Raw genomic sequence first — 13,692 nt, 5'->3', positions numbered from 1 at the left:
CTGATGACTTTGAGGTGTTTTGAGAGACATGTGGCTTCTTGATAGCAGATGGTTCAGAAAGCATCAGGCAGCCACTGCTCAAGTGTCCACCTCTCCTGGTGGTATGATAAAATATTTTGGCTTTGAAAATCTAAATCAGCAATCCCAGCCATGTGTATACTATAGATGACTAAAGACATCCTCCATTTATAAGGCGTCTCCGTGTAGCTTTTGATCCAGTGCAATGCTTCATTGTAAGTTGCTACATGCGAGAATACTTCACCCAAGCCTACCATACAAGTGCAATGGGCACACTCCACAACTCCAGCTTGAGCTGCTTTCACCCAGACATTTAACAGTGGCTCATTCACTTGCTGAGGGTGCCTACCCTATAAGCATACATGCATAAAATAGTAAAATTAGAATAGCTACTTATACTAACCTCACCTTTCCAAAAACAACACACAAGTTTCCTTTCGTTTAGCTGCTACTGATGACACATACCCACAAATAAAATATTTGTAAGTGTCTAAACTCTTATGAGCCTTAAATCATACATTCATGCAAAAGCTGGTAGTATGTCAGTTGAAGTCACTGATCCGGGTCAAGCATACTAGCATTGTAGCAATAAGAGTTTCCAATATCTCCTCTGTTCTCCAGGTATCTTCTTTTATTAGCAATGGAGAGTTTCTGAACATTGTCCACACCCACATCTGCTCTGATACAAGAAGCCACACTTGGACGTGAAGCCATTTATTATGCACTTGTTCAACAGTATGGTTGGCCATGGAGATGAAAAAGCTCTATAGTACGTATGTGTTTACTTGAACCCTTTTAAATTGCCAACAACTCACCAACACAATAAGTTATGAATTTCAAATTTGCACCATTAGGAAGCACATGAAAATCTACACAAATGGACACCGTTATTGTGCAACAAGACAAAACAAGCTATGAAACTTCTCCTGTATATTGTTATTGGACATCTGGTTTGACCTAATGGTACTGTGAACATATTAGTGCAAAAATTGGGTCTGCAATCTGAAAATCAACTTTTACACTATATTATGGGATCCCCATTGTTAAATCCACCATGAAACTGGAGGCATGATTGTTGTCTTCATAAAAATATTGATGCTAGTATCTCACGAGATGCAAAATTTATTTTAAAAAATTTCATATTTCACATGAAGGATCGGATGAAACTTGCTACCTAGCCAGATCTTATTAAGAGTTACTGTAGTTAAAAGTATGCATAACAATAAGCATATGATTTGATGGATGTACTTTCTTTTAAAATTGAGAAACACAAAAAACGAATTCAAATTGAAGCTGCCCTACTAGCTAAGACAAGAAAAGCCAATTACTCTACTTCATGCACAGTATTGTAATAAGGAGGTTGGATGCTTAGTTTGTCTACAGTGTTAGTCTGGAAAGGGTCTGAGACTTCTCACCATCTAGGTGATGGGTATCAAATTTTTCTAAGGAATTACATTGTACCTTCTTGCCATTTCCAGTGCTTCTACAGCCGCAATAGTCAAACTAACTAGGCTGATGGCAAAAGTTGTCCCTGGATGGTTGGCACCAGTGGTAGTTTCATCCATAACCTTCATGCATTGTTCAAGTTCTACACCACTGGAGGCAGCTAAATCATTCAAATTTGACTTCACTTCTCATGTTCCACAGTGGCTTCAGAACATCCTACAACACCATCATGTTGCAACATATCCAAAACTAAGCCAAAAAAGTATAAACAATTTCCATTTTTATCAAGCTGGGTGGAGCTCCTGGTGGGCTGCTGGTCATAAGAAATCACAGAAACACCAACTGCTACTATTGCCTAAAGGTTTGGACCATCATTTTTCATTATTCTAAACAAAATTGGCATCAGAAGTATTGGAGAAGTATTAGAAACGACTTTATTGTCATTGAGAGAATTTTGTGCAACAAAGTGTGAAAATTTTGACACTCCTCACCCAGATGGTGAGAAGTTTCAGAATTCAGATCCTTTCCATACTAACAGCATAGACAGATTATACACAGAAAATAGTTGGTTTTTCTTGTCTTGGCTGGTAGGACACTTTTAATTCAAAAAACTTCATGTTTTGTTTCTCAATTTGTGAAAGAAAGCATCTTTGTCCTGGGAATTCAGCAAATCGTTTGCTTACTGTATAGCTGGTAATTTTTGAAAGGTTTTTATTTTTGGATATTTCAAAGAGGTCCTTCTCTTCGAAAATAAATTCCCACATCCGTTTGTTCTTCGAAAATAAATTCCCACAAGTGAAAGCAACGATCCAACTTTCGGTGATTCACTTGTGTATTCCTTGAGTTTTAGCTCAATATTACTGATGATAATGGATAAACTATATCATTACTGTGCCAATAACCAGAAAACAGGTGATCCAGAATGGGCGCCGTCTGCTCTAGAATCTATGCTAGCTATGATCGAGCCAGTGAATTTACTCCACTTGAAACTCCCTCAGTCTTCTCTCCAGTGCACAGGGATGGGCGTTATTCCATCAGTACGTCAGTTTTTGGCAAAAATTCACGCATCTTCATAATTTGTGGTACAAATTTTTGTTTATTTGAAATCCATACGGACTTTGAAATATACACTCTTCGAAATTCAGATTTTGCTTCTTGTGCGAAATTTTCTGTTTCGAAAATAACCCGCTATACGGTATTACTGTGTGTGCTTTTACTCATTTCGTTTTTTGATTTGTATAAGAAAGCACTGGAATTCAGCAAATTGCTTGCTCATACAATAACTTGCAATATATAAGCTCTGGCTAATTAGCAAGTTTCATCTGGTCCTTTGTGTAGAGCATGAAATTTTAAAATAATTTTTGCATCTTATGATTATACTAGCATTGGTACCTGCCCTACGTGCAGGACCATCTCCACATTAAACATTGTAATGCCAGGAAGAGGGACAAAGCATTAAACACCAGCAGTGCTCATGTAGCTATCTAGAGCACATGGTGATGTCACATTTTTTAAAGAGTATGAGATTTCCTTATGTCATTAATGGTGCAAAACACTAAAGTTTATTGTTTGTGGTTTTGACAGGAATGTAGTTTAATTATTCAATGCATCTTTCCTACCAGTGACTTCAACGTGCTGTATAGAACAAACGAAACCTTTGCTGCTTTACATGACAACTATTGCAACAATAATTAATATATTCGGAACCAAGCATAAATATTAGTGTCCTATATTTGCTGTGTAGCATGCATGTCGATAGTACTTTAAAGTACATGATCCTTATGCAGTACATAATAATTTGTAGTGAAATAATGAGCATGCAAGGCTAATTAGTTAAACTGCATGCAAGCTAAGGCAATTGTATACAGTATATACCCTACATTACATACAGGTTGTGTACACATGGTACAGTTTCAGTTTCTACATTATGATGTTTACCTTACCAATTGTCACAAAGAGAAATGAACTTAGGCATAATTTAAAGCCAACACAATTTGCAGTTATAGTTACTGCATGGCAAGCAAAGGTTCAGAACTTGTCCTATGCTATGTACTTTCAGTTCTGATGTTGTCATATACCTCTTGCCATACAAAAACCCAGTTTTGAAATACCTGCAGTGTAATTGGCCATTAAGGTAATGTATGAATCATTAGAGTGAAAGCATGTAAGCAGGATTATGATGAAACAGTTGTGCCAGGTCTGATGCAGTTCCTCGGTGTAAACTATAGATCTGCATGGTTCCAGTATTATCATTTTTCATATGCACAGTAGTATTTGTCCAATCATGCAAGCTGCCTATTTACTACAGCAGTAATGAGGTAAATCTGAACAAACAGTTTTGCATGTCAGTGCACACCTATGTGCTTAAAACAAAGATGTAGATATTCTGGATACTGGTGAAAGAAGCTTTTACCTACTCTAATACAACACACTGGACCAACACACAGATGGACAAATATGTTGGCAATTTGCCTGCCCTATCCCAAAAGTGCTATAAGAGTCCCTATGATGTGAGGCAGTTAAGTGCCAGTGTTGAAAAACTGAGTATAAGAGTTTGTAGATGAAGACTTGCATGGAACAGATAGAACAAAAAGGTCCCTAAAGTGAAAAAAAAAGTTATGTGAACCCTGGCTGGTTATAATAACTTGGGGTTAAGGGAGGTGCACATTGGTACCTACCCTATGTGCAGGACCATCTCCACATTAAACATTTTAATGCCACGAAGAGGGACTAAGCATTAAACACCAGCACTGCTAATGTAGCTATGTAGGGTACATGGTGATGTCACATTTTTTAAAGAGCATGAGGTTTTCTTATGTCATTAATGATGCAAAACACTAAAGTTTATTGTTTGTTGTTTTGACAGGAATGTAGTTTTATTATTCAGTGCATCTTCCCTACCAGTGACTTCAACGTGCTGTATAGAACAAACGGAACCTTTTCTGCTTTACATGAGAACTAATGCAACAATAATTAATATATTGGGAACCAAGCATAAATATTAGTGTCCTATACTTGCTGTGTAGCATGTATGTCGATAGTGCTTTAAAGTACATGATCCTTATGCAGTACATAATAATTTATAGTGAAGCATGCATGCAAGGCTAGCTAATTAGTTAAACTGCATGCGAGCTAAGGCAATTGTATACAGTATACTCTACATTACATACAGGTTGTGTACACACGGTACAGTTTCAGTTTCTACATTTTGATGTTTACCTTACCGACTGTCACAAAGAGAAATGAACTTGAGCATAATTTAAAGTCAACACAATTTGCAGTTATAGTTACTGCATGGCAAGCAAAAGTTCAGAACTTGTCCTATGCACTTTCAGTTCTGATGTTGCAGTGACACATATACCTCTTGCCATACAAAAACCCAGTTTTGAAACACCTGCAGTATAATTGACCAATAAGGTAATGTATGAATCTTTAGAGTGAAAGCATGTAAGCAGGATAGTGAAACAGTTGTGCCAGGTCAGATGCAGTTCCTCGGTGTAAACTATGGATCTGCATGGTTCCAGTGTTATCATTTTTCAGATGCACAGTAGTATTTGTTCAATCATGCAAGCTGCCTATTACTACAGCAGCATTGAGGTAAGTCTGAACAAACAGTTTTTCATGTCAGTGCACACCTATGTGCTTAAAACAAAGATGTAGATATTCTGGATACTGGTGAAAGAAGCTTTTACCTACTCTAATACAACACACTGGACCGACACACAGATGGACAAATATGTTGGCAATTTGTCTGCCCTGTCCCAAAAGTGCTATAAGAGTCCCTATTATGTGAGGTAATTCAGTGCCAGTGCTGAAAAACTGATCATAAGAGTTTGTAGATGAAGACTTGCATGGAACAGATAGAGCAAAAAGGTGTATCAAAAAGGTCCCAAAAGTGAAAAAAAAAGTTATGATCTAGGCGGGGATTGAACCCTGGCTGGTTATAATAACTTGGGGTTAAGGGGGGTGCACAAATCGCCACAGTTGTTTATCAGTGGTTTTGACAGGAATGTAGCTCAACTTTTCAGTGATCCTTCCCTACACCAGTGCCTTCATCGCCCTATAAAGAGCGAACAAAAGCACGTATTGATTTGCTACAACAACACTCGAGTTGCCAGATGATGGGCGTTTAATTTCGCTAAAGTCCCGCCTCGATACGTGCTTTGCATGCCAAGATATGATGAGCTAAAAGTCGTGTTTTAAAAAAAGGTGTTCACAAAAAGGTACTGAGTAGAAAGAAAAAATCTGTCAACACGTGGATTTGAACCCACGACCTCTTACACGCTAGTCAGGCGTTCTACCACTTGAACAGTATGTGCTGTGGTTTTCAAAGGAATGTTGCTCAAGTTTTCTCTACACCTTGGCCTTCTACACGCTGTAGAGACCGAACGGAAGCACGCGTGAACTCGTGATAACAATCTTAGAGTAGGCGGATGATGAGCGCTTCATTATCAGCACAGACTATGTCGATTCGCGCCAAGTCTGGTGAGTAAGTAGCGTGACCGTCAGACAGACAGACAGACAGACATTTTCAGCTTTATATATATATATATATAATATAATATAAATAAATATAAATAAATAGATAAATAGATAGATAGATAGATAGATAGATAGATAGATTGTGAAGACAATGATCATGTCTCCGGTTTCATGGTGGATCTAATAATGGAGTACTACGCTGAACATTCCGCAATGGTAGGGGGATTGATTTGTAAAAGTTGATTGTTGGATTGCATATCCTAGCTACAACCAAAGAAGCCAGATCATAGTTTCCAATAGAGCAGTAATACCTGACGTCCCAGTATGTAGTTGCATAATCACTTCTGCAGGGAAGAAAATAATATATGCTAAATGCTATTGGAGCACATTACTTCACCTCGGTTTATTAAATCTGTCTTTCTAAATGTGACCATGTTATCAGGAACAAGGAAGAGAATAGTATAAGAGACATTTCAGTAGTGTTTGATCCATGCTGGTCAAGTTATGGCTGACAATTGGCAAAAAATGTGTGGGCACTAGGATTTTGACACTTTGAAAAGAGCCCCACAACATTCATATCAGCAAGTCGATGTACAATAGTTCATTCTTTCTTTTACTGAGGTGTTGTTTCTTTCTGAAGTTGAGCCCCAAACAGCCGTTTTATCCTTGTAACTGGGTAAAACCAACCTGATTCCCAAATAATGGTTGTCTTTGTCTTTCCCAACTTCTGCTCTATGCCCTGTGTTCATGTGGAATGATTCACCAGAAGCCAAGTTGCAGCCTCCTTAAGGAGCCCCACCACCCCACTTCTTGTGCGGTGGAAGTTGTAGTTACACATTTTAACATAATTTTGGGGTACCCTAAATTTGTGACGTAACAGTTATCATTCTATGGTCTACCCTAGTCTGGTGACTCTAGCATACGGACTCGTGCAGCTGGAATGCAATTATGTTTAAGCTAATAATATTCACGTGTCAAAAATCCTGATGCATGCTCATCATAGGATTGCGAATAAATCTAAGAATCCTGACGAATACTTAATAAACAAATGCTGCAATCTGATTGGTGTTGCACGTATAGAGGCAGCCGCACAAGTCCTGTATGATAAAGTGACCAGACTCACCTTATGCCGAGGGTGTGGCTCCGCCAGACTAGTCTACCCACTGGTTGATCTACCTTTGATTTCTATTCAGCGCTATAGGAAGTCCAAGTGAACAAGAACATACTCTATCAGTACTATCGTCTGCATAGTAGGGACCACAAAGGTGTGGGTGTGGCCCATGAAAAACATCACCCAAAAACCAGCCTCAGTTTTCCCTGACGACAATACGGTAGTATTGGTTAGATAAAACTAAGCCCAAACAAGCTTTCAGATTGACCTGAAATGCTTCTAACAAGTTGCTACGGAATTAAAAATAATAAATTATTAAATGGAATTTTCTACTGACTGACTGAGTAACTGACTGACTGATGCAAGTGTAACTTGATAATGTCTAAGGATATGGGCTTGATTTTTTTACTGTTTGATGTTGCTTCAGCTGGACACGTGTCTTTTGGCATACCGCAGTACGTACAATACATTTTTCTAACGGAACTTGTTTTCATAGTAGCTACAGTGTACTTTGATTGCAGAGGTGCTTTTTGAACAGTTCTTGATTCATATTGCTGTGTAACGGGTTGAACATAGCTGACAACGAAGTGTAATGGACATGGACAAAAGCGGTGGATAAGAGAGGTGGGTGGGTAGGGGGCTGAAGCCACCCCCACCCCCCAGTCTGCTCAGAATGATATCACGTTGAATATTATCCTTCTTGTGGTAGGGCTGAAAACTGATAAAAGATTGTATAGGAATGCTCAAATATCCTAATAGAGCAGTCAAGGCCTTAATAAAAATGTGTCCCTAAAAGTAGTAGTAAAAAAAATATATTGCCTACAGGTTGGTGCTTTAGTTCAGTGTACAATATAAGGGAAAATAATTGCTCGGACAGAATGGCCAATCAAAAGTAAATTTGATTGGCCATTTTTGAAATTGCATGGCCATAAGATAGAGGTGTACTATCCTAGTGTGCGAAGCACACCCTACAGTGCAAAGCACAAGCTTTCTAGGGGGTCTGGGGGCATTCCCCCCCCCCCCCCCCCCCCCCCCCCAGGAAATTTTTGAAAAAGGATCACTCTGAGATTGAATCTGAGACCACTTTCAGCTACTTATCACTGAACTTTATGCACATGCATTTTACAGAGAATTAATTGTTTATTAGTAATACATGTACAAAATTTGTGTTGCTGCATACATATTTTACAAAAAAAACAACTATGAATCAATGTATTGTACAGCCAGTTTGTAGATTTAGCTAGGCTAAATGCTTTGTTACAAGTGGTGTTGAGTCAGCACAGATTGAATTATCAACTAGCTATTGCTAAAGTTTCTCTTGTGAATAGCAATAGATCAAAACTTACTCTCGAACTTTCCGTATGCAGAACACTTTTATCACGTGACTTTCATTCCACTTTCTCCAGCCACTGCATCTTTACAGATTATAACCACGAAATGGCCATCTTATACTTAATATCGTACCTCCTTTCGCAAACATTACTTTCTTTTCTTCTCTTGGAAGGCGCCACTCGTGTAGTCAGTGTAGTGATCGCTTCTTCACAATATTGACAGTAACCCACAATCGATAATTTGGGTAAATACGAGGTGCAGTACTTTAGCCTACGCATGCGCATCGAGTCGATGCTTCGACGGGATCGAGACTTCACGTAGCGATTAAATAGCTTCGGTAAGGAAAGGTAACGATACGACGATAATAATAACTATAATAATGCGTGATATAAAGACTAGTAATAAAGAATTACAGTTGTAAAAAATTTGATCGGCACAAATGGCCGACCAACAGCTACATTGATCGGTCAACAGCATCACTTGGTCGGAAAATGGCCGAGGGCCGACCGTTATATTGTACTCTGTTAGTTTAAATTAAATTTTGGTGAACTTAGTGACATTGTGAAAGTTAAAATTGCTACAGTGTCTGGGGAGCTGCACCCCCCAGACCCCCTGCTGCCAGAGATTCTATACTCTGGTCACATCAACTGCCACTGGTAATGGTAACTTCACTTTTCAGATGATAATTGATACACGGCATCAATTCTTGTGGTATGTGTGGGTTCACCAGTCATAATAACTTACAGGTGTTTGCAATTGAATTCGTCGCCTTTGCAATTGAATTCGTCCCGTTTGCAATTGAATTCGTCGGTATTGCAATTGAATTCGTCGGTATTGCAATTGAATTTGTCCCGTTTGCAATTGAATTCGTCGGTTTTGCAATTGATTTCGTTGCTTTTGCAGTTGAATTAGTCGGTTATGCAATAGAATTCGTCGTGTTTGCATTACAATTCGTCATAAACAAAACGGCTCCAAGAAACCAACCCGTTCATTAAGAGATGAACTATTTATGCCTTGGAGAGTTACACTTGAGACACTAGAAGGTAATTGAAGCTGGTAGTACGCGAAGTTGATAGCTGTCTGACAGCGAGTGACCACACCCATTGCGAATGGCGTAGTAGAGTTTGGAATGTTGTTGGAGAGGCTGTAGAGGAAGAATTATTGCCTTATAAAGAGTTGTTTACTACAGTTGTACTTGAACAAGTTCTTGTAGCAGCTACTACATCATGTTTTCATGTTTGCTCCAGCTGCCATTCTTGTTATGGACGAATTTAACTGCAAAAGCGACGAATTCAATTGCAAAAGCGACAAATTCAATTGCAAACGGGACGAATTCAATTGCAAACGGGACGAATTCAATTGCAAAAGCGACGAACTCAATTGCAAACGGGACGAATTCAATTGCAAAGTCGCCGAATTCAATTGCAAAAACCTGTAACTTTATTTTACTAAAATAGGTTGATGTGCTACTTCTAAAAATCAGGTGCCATGCAGCTAGCTAACTCATCTGGAATTAACCATAGTATATGCTATTATGAATTAACCAACTATGTATTATTATTATTGTAGTTTTGGGTTGTGCAATAATATTATTAGCTAATTCTCGTATTTTGTAATTTATGAAATTTCCATAATTCGTTAAATTACGTTGCTATGCACTGCTAAAGAAGCGCTTGGTAAACAAACCGCTTTTACCAACATATTACGCACAGAAGTATCTTCTAAACTGTTTTATAGTTTCACATGCAGTGTTAAGAAATATGTATCACAATGTTGGGACCTTGTGAGACTATATTCAAGTTTGCCTACATGATTAAGACTTAATTGCTAGCTAATACAACACACTAATACAAACCTCTAACATGTGTCCCACTATCCATCGCTTAGCCTTAGGGGGAGACGGTAGAGATCGAATATACTTAACGTCAACACACCACGTGATCCACGCACAAGCTTCACGTATAATAAAGGAGAGACGGGTCAACACCAGTAGTAGTAGTAGAGTAACCAAAGCTCCAGCAAACAGAGAATAAGCGACATCCATTCTGCGCGCATAACACTAAAATATACAGGATGTTATACGGAGGTCTTCATTTTAATTACAACGGTTGCGCTGAAGTCTCGCCAGCCAGCCTGTAGTTTTCTTTTGTTAGTTGTTCCTAAAAAATACAGGCTGGTTGGCGAGACTAATGATTGTATTGCAGCCTTCCATCTGATCCAGGATCTGATTACTGCACACATCCAACTTTGAAGCTTATGTCAAGCCATCATGTCCAATTTTAACAGCAATTCCTTAACTCACCCCCTTATTAATTAGCTGGACATAGCTAGAAACTAATTGGCCAACTTAAATTCAGACAAGTGATCTTCAATGCTGCAAATGTATAGCTAAATCCAAAACCTGCTAAATGCCTACAATTTGTGAGTGCCTATATAGCTAGCCAGCATAGCTACCACTCGTTAAAACACAATCACTGAAGAAATTAGCTAGAGTGGCTCACACCAGTTACCAGAACAATCTTTTCAACAGAAACATTGATACACATCACAAAATGTTTTGGAGGTATGGAAGGATCATATAGGAGTCACAACACTTCACATTCAAGTGCTCACTAACAGAGTAACAGTATGGATAAAGCCTGAAGCACTTAATAAACATTTTTTATTCTGACAAAGACCTAACCAACATCCCTGAGTGCAGTGGCCATCCTCTCCCCAAAATGCCTATCTCCTTTTCTTCTGATAGCTAGTATGTATTCAGAAACTGCTAGACAACCTTGATTTGCTACTATAACAAAGTAACTGGACCTGATAATATTTCTGCATGCATTTTAAAACAATTTATGTTCCATGGGAAAAGCTCCTGTCTGCTATTCACTCAGTCCCTTATACCTCTGGTCAAATCCCTAGTGATTGACTCAATTAGCTAATGTCAAGTAACACTAAGAAGGGTGGCTGATCCAACCCCTCCAACTATCGCTCAAAATAATGGACATGTCACTACATTATACCTGTTGTATAGACTGACATTTATGAGTTTAATTACTGTAACTATATAATGTATGGTGTGTATTGTTTAGAATAAAACAGTTGATCATGTGTTCATGCAAGTTATACCACATGGTGTCAGAAGTCGTCTCCTACAATGACTACCATGAATCTTACTCCATAAACCACCTTTTCAGAAAACTTAAGTGTAATAGTATTTGCTCTATCACTATAACTAGATTCTCATAAAATAACTAGAGAGCACAAACTACACAGCAACTCCTAAAAGCCTACTACAACAACTCTAAGGATGCATCATACATTATGTGGTTACATCACACCAATTACATAATTACCATAGAAACCTAATGTGTCTACTACATGAAGAATGGCCAAAGTGAAAAATGCCGACTTGAACAGTATCGTCAAGTGGCAGGTTTGGTAGGTGAATCAGATGAACAGCAAGTCAGTACTCTTATAGATATAGCACATTCTACGTACCCGTACATAGAATATACTGTCTATGGTACTCACTTGTATTGTCTTGGTGAGGATGCCGAAGACGTGCTGGATACTCCCAGAATATTAGCAGAAGACAAGAAGAAATATGCTAAAGTGGTAGAAGCTTTTGATGCTTACTTCAAGATGGAGAAAGCATTATTTTCAAATGTGCATGCTTCAATAAATGTTAAGGTGAATCTGTTGAACAATTCATAACTGAGGTGCACAGATTAGCTGAGCATTGTGAATTTGGGACGATGAAGATGAACTTATTTGAGATCGCCTCATGGTAGGGATCCATGACAATTCTTTGTCAGAGCATTTACAAATGGAGGCGGAGCTTACCCTAGATAAAGCAAAACGCCTAGTACGTCAACGAGAGGCTGTCAGAGAACAGCAAGAGGCCCTCAGAGAGCCAAACCAAAGAGAATTTTTCACTGGATGCAGTAAGGAAGCCACCTCCCAGAAGAAAGTTACCACCCCTTCTCCCAACATCAAACTGACCACTACCTCCTCGAACTTTTCAAGTGTGTAGACAATGTGGGTATCACACCCCTGTCAATCCTGCCCAGCAAGGGATGCCACCTGTTTCTGCTGTAACCGGAGAGGACACTTTAGTTCCCAATGCCTGTCATCCACAGCTACCAAACGTCCACAAGGATTGAATAAAATTATAACTGAGGAACCTTTAAATCCCACACATGATCTATACCTTGATACTGTTAATAGTACAGAGAGCAACACATGGGAAATCACGAATTGAGATTCAGAGCAAGCCAATTACACACAGGGGCAGAGGTTACAGCAGTGTCAACTTCAACCTGGAAGTCCTTGAACCTCAGCACACAACTGATGAAGCCAGACATTTACTTGTATGGACCAGATCGTTCTCAGTTGAAGTTACTTGGTATGCTGCCAGTCTCACTCTGCTACAGAGACAACTCTTGTACACAGATTATTTATGTAATTGATGAACTCAAGAATAATCTTCTTGGACTACCAGCTATAAAAGAACTCAAATTGTTAGCGAATGTATGTTCAAAAGAGTATAATGTCACAGTATCCTTATTTGTTCACTGGGCTGGGAACTTTCACACAAGATACAAAATCAAACTCAATCCAAATGCCAAACTTTTGCCCTTAGTGCTCCTAGAAACATTCCACTACCATTGAGAGAAAAGGTACAAGCAGAGTTACAACACATGCAGAGCCTGGGGGTTATATCACCAGTGGAAGCAACGACCCCTTGGTGTGCAGCAATGGTGGTTGTTCCCAAAGATGGAGGAGCTGTGCGCATATGTGTTGATCTCAAACCACCAATGAAAGTGCATTAAGGGAAGTACATCTTATGTCCAAAGTGGACACAACATTAGCAGAACTTTCTGGATCTACAGTTTTTAGCAAACTTGATGCCAACAGTGGGTTCTGGCAGACCCCACTAGCAGCTGAATCAAAGCTGTTATAATAATAATAATGGCTTTATGATGTAATCAAAGGATACAAGGACAAGATAATATAGTACAAGGAAAAAAAATTATTACATCAAAGGTCTGTTGGTATCTAGTACCAACAGCCGAATTACTTACTTACACTACAAATTATATACAATCAAAGTAAAATAAATTACACATAGTTTACAGGTGGTTAAAATTTGTTACAGAAGGTTCCTTAGATGGCATGATGAACATAAACATAAATAATGTAATGCATGTGCATGGATTAGAGTCATCAAAATTTTCAACAAAATGATTCCAGCAATGTTTCTTTAATTTTGATTTAATAACTTGAAAAGATTGATTAAGGTCAATTATAGG

General features: G+C 38.6%; 1 protein-coding gene across 1 annotated transcript in view; it reads right to left on the bottom strand.

Moving 5' to 3' along the window:
- LOC136260468 (ultra-long-chain fatty acid omega-hydroxylase-like) overlaps window positions 1-10,457 on the bottom strand; it is a 50,089-nt gene extending 39,632 nt beyond the window's left edge. The window contains exon 1 of the mRNA XM_066054201.1: window positions 10,245-10,457. Coding sequence (XP_065910273.1) covers window positions 10,245-10,433 — 189 coding nt within the window. The 5' untranslated portion in view covers window positions 10,434-10,457. The remainder of the gene's footprint in view (window positions 1-10,244) is intronic.
- Window positions 10,458-13,692: the final 3,235 nt, after the last annotated feature.

The sequence above is a fragment of the Dysidea avara genome, chromosome 7, assembly GCF_963678975.1.
Source record: "Dysidea avara chromosome 7, odDysAvar1.4, whole genome shotgun sequence".
Classification (NCBI taxonomy): Eukaryota; Metazoa; Porifera; class Demospongiae; order Dictyoceratida; family Dysideidae; genus Dysidea; species Dysidea avara.
This window is presented reverse-complemented; position numbering and strand designations above follow the sequence as displayed.